The sequence below is a fragment of the Setaria viridis genome, chromosome 9, assembly GCF_005286985.2.
Source record: "Setaria viridis chromosome 9, Setaria_viridis_v4.0, whole genome shotgun sequence".
Classification (NCBI taxonomy): Eukaryota; Viridiplantae; Streptophyta; class Magnoliopsida; order Poales; family Poaceae; genus Setaria; species Setaria viridis.
The window spans coordinates 45,520,459-45,539,222 of NC_048271.2; the positions used below are offsets into that span (position 1 = coordinate 45,520,459).

Below are 18,764 nucleotides of genomic sequence, written 5' to 3' on the forward strand. Positions count from 1 at the left end.
GCGCCCAGGGTCGCCGGGCTCTGGGTCCGCCCCTGTATGAATGAGAAGAGTTTAAAAAAATAGGAAATGAATAAAGGAAATAAAAATGATTAGTGGGATTTTATTTGGTGTACAATTAATAGGCCCATGACCATATGTTGAGTGGGTTCAGATCGGGTTATGAAGCGTACGTAAGTCCGAGCCAGCCAAGGGCAGACATCGTTTTTTTCCTCGGATATTTTTCAGAGCGTTTTGGAGTTTTATGTTAAATAGAGACCAAGGAATGATTGCTAGATTTTCTTGAGTTTCAGGGTTAAACATTGAGTTTTCGGATATGTTGATCTATAGGAGAAAACGCAACCATTTTTTTTAAAAAAAAGTAAGGGTGTGTTTGGCGGAGTTTCGATTCTCTGCTAAATCTAATGGGATCTCTGCCAAACAGTTGATTCTATGAAGTGATTCTTCATCCTGATCTTAACAGTTTACGCTAGAAAATAAAAAGAAATCACTTTCAGTCACAAAATCACTTCTCTTAAAGAATCAGCTCGCATAAAGAATCAGAATTGGATGGAGATTTGCTATACGCACCCTAAATGCAAACGTTTATAAAAGAAAAACAGCTCCACAACCAAATGATTGCAGATGGGCCTCATTTTAATCTGTCTCCTCCGTTTGGGATGATTATTGGCAACGCTACCGGCTCCATGGCCCCACACAAACTGTTCACATCATCACATGTATATATCACTGCCACGTCGGCCCCTCCAAGTTCTGACGAATCATCATCCTCTTCGTTTCTCTCCGCAGTCCCCTGCTGCCTACTGGCCGCCGGCCGAAGGCGACAAGCGAGGCCGCCGATCAATCGACGCCCGTTTCCTTGTCCCAGGGTCTCACGCGATCGTCGTACCCTCTCCGCAGAGGCTGAAGACGCTTTGCTCTGTAAGGAAACCCTACCCTACTCGTTTCGTTCTGCAGGAATTTCCCCCTTTGCTGTGGCGGCCCCTCAGTTCTTTAACTTTTCTTTCTTGGACTGATTAATCCGTCCAGTTTGTTGCGAATTTCCGTTTCCATGTGGAGGAGAGAGCAGCTGGTTTATTATTTTCCAAAATTCGCTAGGGGTTCAGTTGAAACCCTCCTCGCCCCCACACCCCCACGTTTGGTATGCCCCTTTCTGGCAAACCCTCTGAATCGGGTTGTGCTGTTTGATTCCGGTTTGTTCCATGCTGGGGGTGCAGTACTTTGCCGTTTATAACCCAGCTAAATGCGGCATGCGAACAGCTCCCAATTTAGAGATTAAGGGTGTTACTATTGCAGAATTTACATTGGTAGATACACATTTAAGAAAGCGAGATTTTGCATATTTTTTAGGCAAGAGAAAACCGGTCACAGTGAAATGCAGATGGTGTGCTGTATGTGGTATGACTATGGCTTTCATAGATGGATTAGGAGACAACGACTTGTGGGCACCCGGGTTAGAGCTGGGTGGGTGGGGCTCTCAATGTTTCTACCAATAAACTCATCTATACAGAAGATTCAAACAAATTTAGCCAAAGGCACATAAAGAGGGTATTATACAGAGAAAACTGGTTAACATGGAATGCAGACAGTGTACCATACAAGGTATTGCTTTCCTGGATGGATAATAAGGAGAAAACGACACTTCTGTGTTGCTTGCCCGCGACAGGAGTGCAACTCTGGGAAGTAATCTTCAGACAGGATTACATATAGATGATGTTGCTATCTTCTTCTCTCATCGTTTTATTTTGACTTCACTTCTACTCATGCACCTTTTCTCTGAGCCAATTGCTGTTTTCTATCCATGCAGTTTGATAAAACGTTGCTGGGTTGCAGCATGAGTAGTTGGGCATAGCGGGATTACCTTGAGCTAGTGCTCTGGTCTCGGTTGTAGCAGGAAGCAATGGGCATCCCAAGAGCCTGTTCGTTTTACTGGTTGTTCGATGTGCTGGTTCTTGTCTGTGGCTTGTGTCAGATACTTTATATTGGATCTGTGGCAGCGCAAACTGCTCAGTTGAGTGTGGATGCTTCACCTCATAATGCTCAGGTGATCCCTGGAAATATGTTTGGCATCTTCTTTGAGGTGAGTGTAATGTTTGGTTGTTGTTCATACATTGGTTTTATGCAGTTGTTGTAGTGATCTGTAGTAAGTCAGCACCTTTACCCTACCAATAACGTGCCTTCTGCAGAGATGTCAATGCTTTTGTAATGTTGGATCTTAATAGGCCAACTTAATGAACTCTTGTGCACTTGTCTAAAATGGTTAACTATCTATATTGGTGCTAAATGGCCATACACAATCAACTTCAGCTCACATAACATACTGGCTGAGTAAGGATATCACATATTCATGCATGTCTGTTCAGGAGTTCAGCTGGTGTTTACTTTTGCTAAAAACTATTATAATACCACGAGAAACTTGACCTGTGGTTACACTAGTAAATATAAACTTTTTCTTTGTCATTCCAATTCCTTTCAACTTTTCATATCATAAAAATGAACCTTGTAGAGTAGCGTTAAAAGCTGTTTAGTTGTTTTACTTTGAAGGTGATGAATCTTTGTAATTCTTGGAATCTTGGTTGTACATGTAGGAGATCAACCATGCTGGAGCTGGTGGATTGTGGGCAGAGCTTGTAAGCAACAGAGGTAATGGGATTCTGTGTCTAAGGTTAACTGGCACTCTGCCTGAAGAAAGTCATGTTCATCATTTGATCCCCCTTTTTATCTTTTGTTGGTGTGCAATTTTAATGTTTTATCATCAGAGTTGTACCTACGTATCTGTAATAATTTATGGTTGTCAGGAAAATAACTTCACGATGGCGACAATTGTCTTTGTTTGCTGTAGCCATACTGGTTGCTCAGACAATGATTTTTGTCTGTATAGATAGTTAAAAGCAGAGCTACTAGTTGCTCATACCTCATTCTGTCCAATATCTCTAGTTCTCCACCATAGGTGCTAACAAAGTAACAATCATTGATAATTTTTTTTGTAGCGAATATTTGTTTGTAGATCATAAGGAATAGGATGTCAAGTTTCCTGGCTCCTTACAAGTTTCTTTTATGTTACAGGTTTTGAAGCTGGTGGTGCTAATACTCCTTCAAACATTGACCCATGGCTGATTATTGGGGATGAATCCAATATTATTGTGGCAACAGACCGATCATCCTGTTTTGCTGGTAACCCAATTGCACTTCGAATGGAAGTACTTTGTGAAGCTAGTGGTTGCCCTTCAGGAGGTGTTGGAATATACAATCCTGGTTACTGGGGCATGGTATGACCTTTACATAATTCATAGTTTTTTTTCATTAAGCAACCTTCCATAACGCTTTCCATCTGCCTGTTGTATATATCTGTTAGGAATTTTCAGTTAGGTATTTTTTTAGATTACTTGTTAAGACCCTCTAATTTTTTTGTGAGGTATTTAAGATCCTCTGCATTCACAGTACTAATATCTGAACCAATGTGGATACAATTCATATGCATCTCTTCCCCCTTTCAGACTTGATAAATCCATAATGTGTGCTTATCTCCAGCGTAACATTAAGAAATATTTTTGCTACATTTGTTGCAGAACATTGAGAGAACAAAGGTTTATAGAGCTACCATGTACATTAGATCGTCAGAGGCGGTGGAGTTGACAGTTTCCTTAACAAGTTCAGATGGTCTTCAAAATCTAGCTTCTCATACCATCACGTAAGCAATATCTCACGGTTCAATGTATAAAGAATACTTCATTTGCCCTTTTCGGTGAAATAACAGGAAATGCAATATAAATTATAGGGGTGACAAAGAAGACTTTGTTGAGTGGACGAAGGTTGAATTTGATTTAGAGTCAAACGATAGAAATACTAATTCAAGACTTCAGCTTACGACCACCAAAAGTGGCATAATTTGGTTCGATCAAGTATCACTTATGCCAGAAGATACTTACATGGTAATTTCATTTCCAAGTTCATTTTTATCCTTCTGATGTTCCAAGGAACATGATGTACATTCCCTCCATACATTTCCTTTGCAACCTAAATAGTGGTATTTGAGAAGCACAAATCATACTACATGCTATTTTGTAATTACAGCTATTTTACGTGCGGATTGTCTAGTCACAATTGTCTAGTCACATATCAAAAAACATCATAACCTGAACCATAATTTTTGGTAACTTTAATTTCTATTGCCAGAAAGAATTATTCTTGGTTCAGAGAATGTTAACTGATCTTTATCAAACTATGCTTTCCATACATAGCCATAGTGCAACCATGCAGTTATAATAGTTTTGCACTCTAATGTTTCTAAATACATGTTGTTGCCATCATAATCAAAATTGCATTGTGTGCCGATGCTTTACCAGTTCAAGGACCTGCTAAGTTATAAATTCCTATAAGCAAGACCATCGTATGGTTAGAAACTTAATCCTATTTTACATCAGGAGATGGTTTTAGCAGAAGAAGGAAAAATATACAATCCGTAGTCAACTAAGGTGTCACGGACTTTCCATTTCTTGATTTAACAGTGATCCTTATTTATCAATTTTATCTCTCAGGGGCATGGTTTCCGTAAAGATCTTGCCTCTATGCTCGCAAATCTGAAGCCCCGATTTCTAAAATTTCCAGGTTTGTCACCTAGCATTTTATCTTACTTCTGAGATTCTTCATATGTAGAGATGAGGGTAGTATGTATCAGCACAATCCAGCCTGTGAGGGAAGAGCCTGTTAAGACCAGACATATCTATAAAATATTGTGAATACTGGGCAAGTACTTGCTGATTATATTAGTATATGACTAGCAGTCTGGTCAAAATTAGATGCGTATACCTTGCACATAGTCTTGACTCCTCCGCCATTGACAGTCGTGTATTTCTGTGATTATTGTAACACACCAGTCATCGCTGTTGCAGTAAGTGAGGCATACTCTTTGCTCCATTTCCCTTTGTGCAACAATTGGATGCTGATATGTTGTAAAGATATGTCTTATATAATCTTTCTAAAAAAAATCACGTGTTAAAAAGATGCACCTAGCAACTATAATTATTAGCTTATTATTTACTAAAAATTGGTTTATTACTCTGATTTGATGAAGAATCTATATATTCCATCCACACGAGGAACGACATTTCTGTGATTGTGCAAGAAAATTTCAAGAGAACAAAAGTAAGAAACTTCCCAAGATGTAGTATCACTTGTTGAATATTACATGTAATATCACTCTTTTACTGAATATAAGATACATCAATTTGTATACCTTCATGAAATCTTTTATGTGTGTTTCTGTTATACGGATAAATCAAGAACGGCTAACTTAGAGTTAGAATGAATTGTGATCTCCTTTCTGGGATCGTAGTTAGACAGTGAGGTTGCTGGGAACTCACAGTACATTACTACATTATGTTGCTTTTAGGTGGCAACTATGTAATGGGGAACTATCTTGTAAATTCATTCCGCTGGAGTGAAACTGTTGGACCATGGGAAGAAAGACCTGGCCATTTCAATGATGCTTGGGCCTACTGGACTGATGATGGACTTGGATTTTTTGAGTTCCTCCAAGTGAGCATCACACTGCTATTTGTGCGAACTGAAAGTTCCTCTGTTGATTCTGAGAGTTCTATTTTATTGATGTAGCTAGCAGAAGACCTTGGTGCTTGCCCAGTTTGGGTGGTCAATGATGGTAATTGCTATATCAACTTATCAAGAAAGTATTGAAGGTTGCATAAAAAACATTACATATTTGGAGAGATAACTTACCCTTGACTGGTAATTCCTTTCAATGTGACAGGGGCCAGCCTTAACGAAGAAGTTCCATCTGCAACAATAGCTGCTTTTGTAAAGGTTTTTTCTTGAATTCTGAATATGAAAATGATAATTTAATCTGTATTGAACTCTTCTCTTAGTAAGTTTTCTCAGGATTAAGCTGAAGATCTTTTTTATGATGGGTTTACCTATGCAGTCCTTTTCCTTAATTGAACATCTGGTGAAAAGAACATGTAAAGAAAGTTATCCATTAATTTAATTTAGTTGTCAAAGGGTTGTCTTAGGAAATAACCAATGGTAACAAGAAAAAAAAAGAACAAACATAAGTTCAATGAGAACAGTGAAATAAAATGCTACAGATGAACAGATCTAACAGCACGATGCGAACCGATAGACTCCAATTTGGGGTTCTGCACCCTTAGTGCCATACTACTAACATTATAAGTGTCTGTTGATATCTAGCATAGGACTGTTGGATGAGTGGTTAAATCATACCTAATTAATTTTAATTTTCGTTTATATTAACTTTGGAATAGCATAATGTACTTATAATTTGCAACACACGCACTACTCAGGTAATGGTTGAGTTTCTTGTCTAAATATGCTGGAAATAAGAAAAAAGAAAGTCAAATGTTGGCATGGACTTGAGGCTCCAGTGTCTAGAATTATATAATGCATATGTTCTTAATTGGATTTCCGCAACGTCCTGGATATGCTGACCAGACGCGGCGCACATACATAAGTGATGAAGTTTCCTAGAGTAAATGGTTCCATTCCAGTAGTATTTTTGAACAGCATCAATTACTTAATCCACATTGCGTTGTCGTTCAAATTTCTCCATGCTTGCCATGTTACAGGATGTTGTTAATGGTATTGAGTTTGCCAGGGGAGATCCCCAGACTGCATGGGGTTCAGTTCGTGCAGCAATGGGACATCCAGAGCCCTTTCAGCTTTATTATGTTTCAGTAGGGAATCAAGAATGTTCTAAATACTATTATAAAGGTTTTTTTGCACAATTCCATTTTCTTCCTGTTTTGCTTCATAATAACATTCTTTTTTTAAGCATCATGGGATTCTTTCAGTTTCATTTTATTGTTATGCCAAGAAAACCAATACTTATCCCATTTTGTAGATAACTACGTGAAGTTCTATTCTGCAATAAAAGCGTCCTACCCAGACATCAAAATCATATCAAGCTGTGATAGATCTGCTATTTCACCAGTCAACCCAGCTGATTTGTATGATGTTCATGTAATGACTGCTTTGCTTGGTCTTCATTTGGATAATATTTTTCCCAGTAGAGTGTGACATCTGCTATGCTGCAGGTCTATACCTCATCAGGTGATATGTTTTCCAAATCTAGAATGTTTGATAATACAGCCCGCAGTGGACCCAAGGTACCCACTTTGCTATTGATACCTCAATTGTCATCCTTACAAGTGGTCAGTAATTCCCTTTGTAAATCGTAGGCAATTGTTAGTGAATATGCTGTGACTGGAAATGATGCTGGCCGAGGAACACTGATAGCTGCTTTAGCTGAAGCTGCATTTCTCATCGGATTAGAAAGAAACAGGTTTTTTAATGCTATTTCTGGTTTGGCTCCTGGGTGATGTAGATTATGTTACAGACTTATCTGTTTTGCAATTGTTTCTATGCAGTGATGTGGTTGAAATGGCAAGTTGTGCCCCACTCTTCGTAAATGATAATGATCGAAGGTAATTGTTGATATTTACTTCTGCATGGTAAATGTGTTTCTGCCTGATTATTCATCAACATCTAATAAAAAATACCGCTCTACTTGATAGGTGGAACCCAGATGCCATAGTCTTTAACTCATGGCAGCACTACGGATGTCCAAATTACTGGATGCTACACTTCTTCAAAGATTCAAGCGGTGGGGCACTTCATCCATCCACTATTCAACTGTCAAACTATGATCAACTGGTCACATCTGCTATCACTTGGAATAATTCACAAGATGGAAATACTTACCTGAAAATAAAGGTGATTTATTTTTCTCATTGAAAAATTTAGCTTTGCAAATGAAAATGAAAGCTAACCTGGAAAAAGAAATCTTTTGCAGGTTGTAAATTTTGGGAGCAAAGCTGTTAACCTTAATATATCTGTAACTGGGCTGGAAACTGATATCCGGACATTTGGATCCATCAAGACGGTTCTTACCTCTGGGTGGCTGCGGGACGAAAACTCCTTCCAGCAGCCAGACAAGGTTTGATGCATCGACTTGATTCAATGCATTGCAAACTTACAGCAAATGATAGTGATTACGCCTTGGATTTGGTGTAGCTTTTGTGATGTCTGAACTACTGTGCTATAGGTGGTGCCGGCGGCAAGTCCTATAACCAACGCGGGCGAGCAGATGGGTGTTCTTCTGGATTTGTACTCTCTCACCTCATTTGATCTCCTCCTGGGCTCGAGCCAGGCGATGCATTCAAGCGCGTGATTACAGTCTATGATGTGGCCACGGTAAGGGTCCTCCAAGGATCCAATAGAAATATAATATATGTGAATAAATAAGCACAGCTGGTTATTTGTACATGGTTTGCACGATGTATGTATGGATTATTTCTACATGGTAACTAATCCCTAGCACACATCCGTTGTAGTCTAGCTGGTTAGGATACTCGGCTCTCACCCGAGAGACCCGGGTTCGAGTCCCGGCAACGGAACTTTTTTTTCCTTTTTGCAGTTTTCTCATTCTGACATTTTTCCCCCCTGTTTTCTGGACCTCATTTTGCCCCCTCCTCCTACAAGATACAGTAAGGCGTACGCTACAGACGGTTTTACAAATTTTTGTCTGGACCTCATTTTGCGCCCTCCTCTTAGAAGATACGGTAAGGCGTACGCTGCAGACGTTTACAAATTTTTTTCCTGGTTGGCTACAGAGACAGCGTTATGCGCGTATGTGCTGATGTGCACAATGCACGTGACGACAAAGATGTAGCAGTGGTTTCCCTGTCATCAAGTTACCGCTATCCTTAATCACATGGGATTGGGAATCTTGTCTTGCTTACCAATTTAAAATTCCGCTTCCAACGAGGGCTAAAACGCATTAAGCAATCTCCAAATTAACTCGATCGCCCCTAACTAATCCCGGCCAGAAGATTCCCTCTCCAGCCGCGCACGACCCCTGCCATCCTCCCGACCCCAACCGCTGCCATGTCTCCGGCCCCGCCACCGCCGTCGCGCGCCCGCATCCGGCCGTGGCTGGTGGCGGGCGACCTGGCGCTGGCGGCCGCGTGGGTTTGCGCGGGCGCGCTGGTGAAGCTGCTCGTGTACGGCCCGCTCGGCTTCGGGGGCCGGCCCGAGGCCGAGGCGGTGAAGGTCTCGCTCTCCCTCGTGTACATGTTCATCTTCGCCTGGCTTGAGGCCGCCACGGGCGGCGCCTCCTACAACCCGCTCACCGTCCTTGCCGCCGCCGTCGCATCCCACGGCGGACCCGCCGTGTACCTATTCACAGCCTTCGTACGAATCCCTGCCCAGGTAATGCTCCCGCACACGATGTATGTCGTTAGCTCGTAATTCTATCTTCTGGATTTGGCCTTCATTCCGTGATGTCCATCCGTGAAACTTAAAACGGCGTATGTAATTTGGTTGATCGTATCTATAGGGACCAAAATTACTGATTATGCTCTATGGCTGTCTGATATCAAATCCACCATGGTCTGGTTACCTTATGGGCATATGCTAATTTACCACATTCATACGACAGGCAGCCTGCCTGATGCTATAAGTTGTAGTGCTTGTCACTTTGTCATGGTACACAGACATACTGTTGATGGCCATTCCCTTTTTGTTTCGGTTAATTGTTACGGATGCATTGATTTGTTGATCTGTCTGTTTGTTGATCAAATATTTGTTGTTCTCTTTATGGTTATCAGGTGGTTGGGGCAGTTCTGGGAGTGAAGCTCATTCAGTTTACTTTCCCTAATGTGGGTAAGGGAGCTCGCTTAAGTGTTGGTGCTCATCATGGAGCGTTAGCTGAAGGATTAGCAACTTTCATGGTTGTTATGGTATCAGTGACTCTTAAGAAGAAGGAGATGAAAAGTTTCTTTATGAAGACATGGATCACAAGCATCTGGAAGAACACAATTCATATCCTGAGCTCAGACATTACTGGAGGGATTATGAACCCTGCATCTGTAAGTCTTTCAACACAAACTGAAACTATCCAAAAAGTACAGGCATAAATTTTGTTGTGACTCCACACTTCCTCCTAGTCTGCGTACTGCTATAGCTATGTGTCATTGCAACAAGTCATTTGTGATTGATTGAGTTGTGCACCAGACAGCTTGCAGTTTTGTACTTGCCAAGTGGATGGTTCAAGCTGATATCAAGTTTAGGCACTGCAGTCTAACAGTTTATATGATGGCACACCTTATAAGATTATTTTGGATGCATTCTTTTATTTGTTGCAAAGGACATAGGAAATGTTTGTGCTGTACAAAGTCTATATGGCAGTCGTTGTAGTATGCCAACTGGCTCCATGTTAGATGTTGCTCCTATTATACCTGACATTCGTAATTGCCTTAGTTCATGTAGTTCATAAAATTTAGTAATCCATATTCAGTTTCCTGATTACTTGTTCTGGTATGTGCTTGTAGGCTTTTGCTTGGGCATATGCTCGAGGAGATCATACAACATTTGACCACCTACTGGTATATTGGCTGGCGCCCCTCCAAGCGACCCTGTTGGGAGTATGGGTGGTGACCTTCTTAACTAAACCCAAGAAGATCAAGGAGCAAGAAGCAGATGAAAACAAGACCAAGAAGGAATAGACTATTCTTGAATTACTATCCACCATCATTTGTGCAGTTAGAGCTTCATTTCATCTTCTTAACAAGACAAGATGAATGCTTTGAAGCTAATCTACGGAATGTTAATCTCACCTTGAAGTCTGCTTGGTCTGCATTTCTTGTATCTGGCTCCGCTTAGATTGTCCAGAAGCTTGTAAATAACTGTTCCAGCCAAGATATTGGGAACACTTTGTATGGGAGGTAAATCAATTGCAATCTATTCTTATCCATATTTTTTTTCAGATTTTGTGTGAAAAGATTTGGGGAAGGTCTTAGTATTATACAAAGCTCTACCTAATATTAAAGTACAGAAGAAATCCTTCGTGAGTTCTGCCGTTTTTGTTTCCACCGTCATCCCCCTTCCGTCAAAACTCACGCAAGAACCGGTCCGAAACGGAATAGAACTGCCAGCGGAGTCCTAGGCGCAAAGCCAGCTGCAGACCGGAGGAAAAATCAGCAATAACAAAATAAATCAAGGGGGAGCAACTTCGAACCCACCACAACATGCCATTTAGAAAGAACAAATCCCACCACGAGGCCATTGCAAAGTTGGTGCTGTAATTTTGGAATTTCCCTTCACGGGAGCTTTTTTTAAATCTTGCTGGGACATCATCAAGGACATAACGGCAGCAGCAAACTCATTCCACTCCCTCAGGACCTCCAATATGCAGCTCATTAACTCCGCTAATATTGTTCTACTGCAAAAAAAAGAGGGTGCCATCGAGATAACTGATTATCGGCCGATCAGATTGATACACTCCTTTGTGAAGATAATAGCAAAGATGCTAGCGCTACGCCTCGCCCCGCACATGAACAGCATGATCTCCACTACCCAAAGTGCATTCATAAAAACTAGAAGCATTCATGACAACTTCACGGCCGTACACAATACGGCGAGAAGACTACACCAAAACAAGTCCCCAACGCTATTCTTCAAGCTAGACATCGCTAAAGCCTTTGATTCCGTGAGATGGGACTATCTCCTTGCCTTACTACAACAACTAGGCTTCCCGCCTAGATGGAGAGAGATGGTGGCCTCCCTCCTTTCAACGTCCTGCTCGCGTGTCCTGCTCAACGGTGTTCCAAACCAGCCAATCAAGCACAAGCACGGTCGAGGACTACGTCAAGACGACCCACTATCGCCACTGCTGTTCGTCATCGTGATTGACCCCTTGCAAAAACTAATTAGCCTGGCCACAGAGAAAGGGATCTTCAGCAAATTGAGGGGCCGCACACCGACCATTCGGATCTCATGTATGCCGACGACGCCACACTGTTCCTCAGACCGGCCAAAGAAGAAGTGACCGCCCTTGCAGAACTTCTCACCCTTTTTGGCCAAGCCACTGGACTAAACACAAACTTCAGCAAGTCCACGGTTGTACCAATCCGATGCTCCAACCTGAATGTCAACAACATCATGCTTGACCTGCCAGCCACAAAGACGCAATTCCCAATCAAATACCTTGGTCTCCCACTGACCACAATCAAGCTGCGCAGGGTTGATTTCCAGCCGTTGGTAGACAAAACATGTGCCAAATTCAACAGTTGGAACGGGCGCAACCTAAACCATGCAGGAAGGCTCACGTTGTAAAATCAGTCCTCACGTCCCAAGTAGTCTACTATCTGACCGCACTAAAGCCGCCCAAGGCAACCTTACAGGAGATCGATGCAAAACGTAAGCAATTCCTATGGGCCGGGACAGAAAGACTAACAGAGGCGAATGTAAAGTGAATTGGAGAAGAACTGCTAGATCGAAAAAGAACGGCGGGCTGGGCGTCCTGCATCTTGGAAGTTTGGTAGAGCGCTGCGCCTGCGGTGGCTGTGGCGGGAATGGAACCAAGAAGATAAGCAGTGGGTGGTGTCGATGTTTAAATCCGGCAACCTACCGAGGAGGTGCCCGAGGTAGTATTTTGGTTGGTGAGGCTCATCAAGATCAGGAACTCGAAGGTAAACGCAGACACACGATTTAGACAGGTTAGGGTCGCTAGATTGCGTAATACCCTACGTCCTACGTGTTGGCTGGATTGAATTGCTTTGGAGGGGGTTACTACCTCGCCTTTATATAGTCGGGGCTAGGGTTACAGGTCGGTTGGTTACGAGAATACTAGTCGGATACGACTAGAAGAAGCCTACCTTATTACAACGAGTACTTTCCTAATCCTCGACTAGTCATTGTCTTTTCATGTAGACTGCACCGTCCTGCGCTATGATCTCCATGTCAGATGCGTCTTGGTGTCCAACCTCGTATTTGGGTCTGTCCAAACCTTCTGGTGGACCTATAGATGTATGTACGACGAGTGGGAAACGACATTCCTTGCAATAACACCGATCATCTCCTTTTTGCAACGACAAAATTACAATTGGGAATGGGGAGAAAGTATCCTTCTAGAACAGTGCTAGGTTCCAGGGGCAGAGGCCAAGGGACATGGCTCCCACGGTTTTCACAATTTCTAGAAGAAAGAACAGATCACTACGGGAGGCGCTGCTGAGGCAAAATTGGATCGGAGACCTGGACATACAACATCCTTCCTCGCGCTTGCTGAATATGGGCAGCTATGGGCAGCAGTACAGCAGGTCGAATTGAGGCCAGAATGCAAGATGAGATTGAATGGAAACTAAACGCGTCCAAGCAGTATTCGGCAAGCTCAGCGTATCACGCACAATTTATAGGGTCCACGACCACCAACTTTAATGAGCTTATATGGAGAGTTTGGGCGCCGCCAAAGCCAAAACAGGATTTGGACAGCGGATCGGCTTAGCTCGAGGGGCTGGCCGCACAACCCCGTCCGCGCCCTGTGCCGTACAGTCCAAGAGTCCGGTAAACACCTCTTCTATGAATGCCGTTTCACAAGACATATCTGGGCGCAACTGCTTGGCTTGGCTTGGTCGCGATGCATCCGGACCAACGGCAACCAACAGAGTCAGTTCATGAATGGTGGGCTGCGAGAGCGATAACACCTGAGCTAGCTCGCAAAGGAATGAGGTCGATTATCATTCTGATTTGCTGGGAGATTTGGAATGCGCGCATCTTTAATCATTTGGAGGCACCATCATGGTGATCGTTGGGAGGATAAGAGACGAGACCGCAAATTGGATTTTGGCAGGAGCAAAACACCTAGCTAGTCTTGTTCATAGCATGTAAAGAGTCCCAGTTTCTTTTTGTGTGTCACCTTTGTACTTTTGTTGCCGTCCGGCTTCCTTCGTCCAGCTTACTTCGTCCTGAACAAACTGTGAGATGAGACGACCATGAGTGCCTCCCCGTGTGAACATACGGCGTGTATGCACGTCGCTGATTGTTATCTCTGCATGCCTGTGCTCTGTGCTTTTGGTCGCCGTTGTTGTTTTGCCGCCCAGCCGCTTGTAGCATATTATTTTTTGGCTAGATATGGTGCATTCACTCGTAAATGTCTGGATGATGTAGTTCATCGCTACGCCGGGCTCGAGCGCGAAGATGAGGACGTCGTGAGAAGGGCAGAAGGCGCGGTGGGGGGGAAGGCGAGTGCGTAGATCAACTGTGGGAGCTCATAGCCTGAAGGCCACGGGTTCAGTGTCTGCAGCCCACCGAAGAGATTGCCGTGGACGGTGTTGTTGGGGGCCCACGGAGAGGGAGAAGAGGCAGTGAGGGGCTGACTGGTGGGACCCGCACCAAGGGCCTTTGGCCCTTTTACCGGGCCTTTTCTCTTGCTATAGAAAAATATATTTTTTTAATATGAACGATGTGCGGCATATGAATACATGTTTTGGCGTGTACACCAGACTAACAGGGTGTTTGGATACCCCGTACTAAACTTTAGCACCTGTTATATTGGATGTTCGGATGTTAATTAGGAGGACTCAACATAGTTTAATTATAAAACTAATTGCACAGATGGAGTCTAATTCGTGAGACGAATCTATTAAGCCTAATTAGTCCATGATTTAACAATGTGGTGCTACAGTAACCATTTGCTAATGATGAATTAATTAGCCTTAATAGATTCGTCTCACGAATTAGACTCCATCTGTGCAATTAGTTTTTGTAATTAAACTATGTTTAGTCCTCCTAATTAGCATCCGAACATCCGATGTGACAGGTGCTAAAGTTTAGCACGGGGTATCCAAACACCCCTTAAATCGATGAGTGGGATGTGCTTCCTATAAAATCGAATCACGCTTTGGCGGTATTTTATAGATAAAAAATTCAAATATTTTTTACACCCGTTGCAACGCGGACATATTTGCTAGCTCTTCTAAATGTAGTTTCATAAAAGTATAAATTTTTAGGCTCTTACATTTCTAGATGGATATGTTCTCTTCATTTTCAAATATATGAGCCAAACCTATAAAAGTAATTTTTAACCAAAGTATGAAATGGCTAATTTAACGTGACCTCAAAATATCATTTATATTCACATTTAGCTTACGGCCTAAATGTAACATTCGCTCTGGGCCCTTGATATGTCCGGGTGACCCTGAAAACTGGCAGAGAAGAATCATCATCAATAAGCATCACAAAATAATGCTGGGGTAGCCTAAGGGTGATGGTTTGAGATCGTGATTGGTTGCAAAGGAGGGGGCCATCCAGAATGGATGGGCTATACCGGATGGTGGGAGATGGCATAGAGCGATACAGGGAAGTTTGTTTGGTTGCACTTTACTGTCGTCCTGAATCACGCGAGGTGGTGTTTGGTTGTACTGGTTGGATCGTTGTTGTGTATGACAAGAGACACCGGATCGTGTTTGGTACGTACAATGGGAGGAGATCGGAGCACCCTAGTACCATATTGGTGAGGTTACCACTAATGTTCATGAATATGAGCTGTTTTGATATTACAAAGGCTGATCCTGATGAACTACTTCCAAAGACTAGCAGTACAATAATAACAATAAATTGTAGCATAACTATGATATGGAGCCAACTAAGTTTATTTGCCGTCTTTTTTGAACCGATAGTCGCTTCTTTGACATCTTCATCACCAGTGGACTCTAGGAAAGATGCAATTGCCTCCTCTTTAAAACTAAAACTCTTGTAGCAACAATTAGGATAACCGGTGACCTGCTGATGATAGGTTACCCAAATTGCATAGACTCCAGGCTTCCTACCCCAATACACAACATACCAAGCCATTGTGCCTTATAAAGGAAATAAAACTTGATTCAATTGCAAAGGTAGATGTATAATAAAAGAAAATTTGATATAGTAAGTGTTGGCCTCAGATTTTATTTGCATCTTCCCTTGACCTTGAGCTTGGAGCATCAGTGACACAAGATCAATAGCAAACCACAAATAGTACGACAATGGCAGCAAAAACAGCAGGACAGTGCCAACAGAAAGAGCCGTAACAGCACATTGACAACAGCTCAGCAACAACACAACCAGAAATAAGGAACAAGCAGTACCAGGGAGGACGACAACAACAACAATGTGACCTGCTACTGACAGGTTACCCAATTTGCATATTACCCAATTTGCAAACGTAGATGTATGATAAAAGCAAATGTGATATACTAAGTGTTGGCCTCAGATTTTATTTTCATCTTCTCTTGACCTTGAGCTTGGAGCATCAGTGACACAAGAGCAATAGAAGACCAGAAATAGTAGCACATTAGCAACAGAAACAACAGGACTGCCAACAAAAAAAGCAGTAGCAGCACAACATCGACAACAGATCAGCAACAAGCTAGCCAAAAATAAGTAACATGCAGTACCAGTTGGCAGCAACAACAACAACAACAACAACGTCATAGTCCCTCACAAGCTCAAGGTCATCTGATGGTACCCATCTACTTTGAATTCATCATAGGTATAGTTTCTTACCTTAAATAACATATGTTACCATCAAGGCAGAAGAAAGCAACCAACATATAGGAAAGATGAAAGAAAGATGGACTTACCAGGTAGTACAAAAGCAGTAGCAGTGGACAGGAATAACAACAATATCATAGTCCCTCACAAGCTCAAGGTCATCTGATGGTACCCATCTACTTTGAATTGGGCAAATATTCCAATCATCATAGGCATAGGTTCTTAACTTTAATAACATATGTTACCATCAATTCAAAACATGTATGCAAGATAAAAAAAAATGGCATCACCAGGTAGTCAACCAATAGGAAAGCTCAATTAACCAGAACAAAGACATGGCATCCATCACAAAGATAAGGTGCAGGTGTTCATGTTTACACACCTAACAGATCCCTCCCAAGTACCTCTACAAAGTCGAACCATGTGTCCTATGCTATACAAAAATATATGCAGCCTTGGATAGGCTCCAAATGGTGTCTCTACCCTCACCATTAGTGGTTAGTGCTAACCCAAAATGTAAAATTATAGCATAGGCAAGCAAAATATCAGATGGCAGTCCTTAAGCACCTAGAGGAAGTTGGCTTGGCTCAGGTAGGTCCTAAGCCAAAGGATCCTATGGGCTTCACTCATCTGAACAAAGCATAGGCCTTCTGCTTTGTTCTTCAGCAAGTACACAAGTGCAAACATCATGGCCTCCTGTGAGTACCCAGGACAGGACATGACACAACCATAAAGATCCTCATGGACCTCATTGTGCTGAGGAGCCTTGAGGGCATCTGCAACAGAGGCAACAGCAACAGTCATACCATGCATTAACTGGTATTCTTCCTCACACAACTTTCTCCTTTTACCACCTCTTCCTTCCTTATCATCAGAACCCTTAGAGGTGTCCAGCCCATTAGAGGCTGCATTTTGCTTACCAGAATCACCCTCATTCCCATCTAAATTAATTATCTTTGATCTAACATCTCCCCCCTCAAGGTGGCCAAGGTCAGTTGATATACCTAAAGGTTCATTGGAACCCATGGCAAAGCTACCAGTAGCCTGACTAGACCCAAAAATGGCCTCCATTTGGACATAGTTCTCAATTAGGGTGTTCAAGAACTTGGCATCAGCAGGATGTTCCTAGTTGGGCAAAAATATGGTGCAATAGTTAGAGAAAAGGGTAACTATTAACCATAACAGTTAGATATATTTAAGTTGTGGCCTAACCTTAGTGTGCCCTATCAGATGCTCCTCCTCAAGGACTATCATATGATGCTCCTCATTCCAGAGAGCACCACTGAGATCCTTGAGCCTAGCAATCTTAACCCACCTCTGCCGCCATTTGCGCAGGTGGTTATAAATTTGGTTGGTGGTGACATTGACTTCAGCAAAATCAGAAACCATCCTAGCAATTTGCCTAACATGCACTTCCTTGAAGCCTTTATCAGTTTTGACCCCTTGCCCAACCAGATCATGAAACCTCCTAAGCATGAAGGTTGACTGAACACTGGTCCATTGCATTGGCCCCCCAGGCTGGGCTCCAACCCAGCAGCCACCCCACCCTCAGCCCCTGCCTCATTGGCAACACCAACAACTTCCTCACCCATCACAGTCATGTCCTAACCATCATACCATTAGAAAAAGAAACACCAAAGTACTTAGGAATCAAACAGTAAAGAAAATAATGCATGCAAATATCATGCCATGCATATTGTTCATGATTGCAGGTACACATCATAGCAAAGTACCATAGGTCTCGGAACATATTACAAATTCATCAATGCTACTTAACAATACATGACCCTCAAGTACTTCAGTGGAATTAAACTCTAGAAGATCCCCTATTCTGCCACATTTGTGCAGCCCATGCATCCCTCTGTTGTGCTCAGGTTCCATTGTTATGGCTATGTTCTGGCTCAGGGGGAGTATCAGTGAAGTTAGGAGTCCAAGCAGCTTCAGTGGGGACATGTTCATCTTATCCATGCCTAAGTATCCAATTGTGCAGAATACAACAGGTAAGAACCAACTTCACTTGGGTTTTGTAAGGATGTAAAGGATTGTTATCAAGGATTCTGAATCTATTCTTTAGAGCACCAAAGGCCCTCTCTACTATCACTCTAAGAGAAGAATGCCTCAGGTTAAACAACTCTCTTTAATTTTGTGGCCTATTTGAACCAAACTCCCTCAAGTGGTACCTTGTACCACGATATGGCGGCAGGAACCCAGGCCTGACTGCATATCCAGCATCCACAAGATAGAATTTCCCTAGACAATGTAACAAATAGAGATAGTTTATCAGTTTAGTGTGTGCAAGTCTTGTTGGCATGTGTATATGTGAGTTATGGTACCTTGTGGGACTGTAAGGCCATCTGTCCTTTCAAGAGCATCTGATAAAATTAGAGCATCATGTGCAGATCCTCCCAACCAGCAAGCACATATGT

General features: G+C 42.5%; 1 protein-coding gene and 1 non-coding gene across 3 annotated transcripts; both read left to right on the plus strand.

The window, feature by feature from the left end:
- Positions 1-737: 737 nt before the first annotated feature.
- On the plus strand, positions 738-10,795 carry LOC117838112 (alpha-L-arabinofuranosidase 1). 2 transcript variants are annotated; one of them, XM_034717997.2, is made up of 20 exons: positions 738-918; positions 1,805-2,077; positions 2,586-2,640; positions 3,064-3,266; positions 3,567-3,688; positions 3,776-3,929; positions 4,536-4,605; positions 5,390-5,535; positions 5,611-5,656; positions 5,765-5,817; positions 6,597-6,741; positions 6,872-6,990; positions 7,065-7,136; positions 7,209-7,312; positions 7,398-7,454; positions 7,545-7,743; positions 7,823-7,966; positions 9,025-9,240; positions 9,639-9,899; positions 10,362-10,795. In XM_034717997.2, the coding sequence occupies exons 2-20, from the start codon at positions 1,898-1,900 to the stop codon at positions 10,533-10,535; spliced, it is 2,520 nt and encodes an 839-aa protein (XP_034573888.1). In that variant the 5' UTR covers positions 738-918; positions 1,805-1,897; the 3' UTR covers positions 10,536-10,795. The 2 variants fall into 2 exon arrangements, with proteins under 2 accessions (XP_034573888.1, XP_034573886.1); XM_034717995.2 differs by lacking the exons at positions 9,025-9,240; positions 9,639-9,899; positions 10,362-10,795 and adding an exon at positions 8,075-8,351 and having other exon boundaries at positions 739-918.
- TRNAE-CUC (transfer RNA glutamic acid (anticodon CUC)) lies at positions 8,354-8,426 on the plus strand. Its single transcript has one exon. It is a non-coding gene; the product is annotated as a tRNA-Glu (tRNA).
- Positions 10,796-18,764: the final 7,969 nt, after the last annotated feature.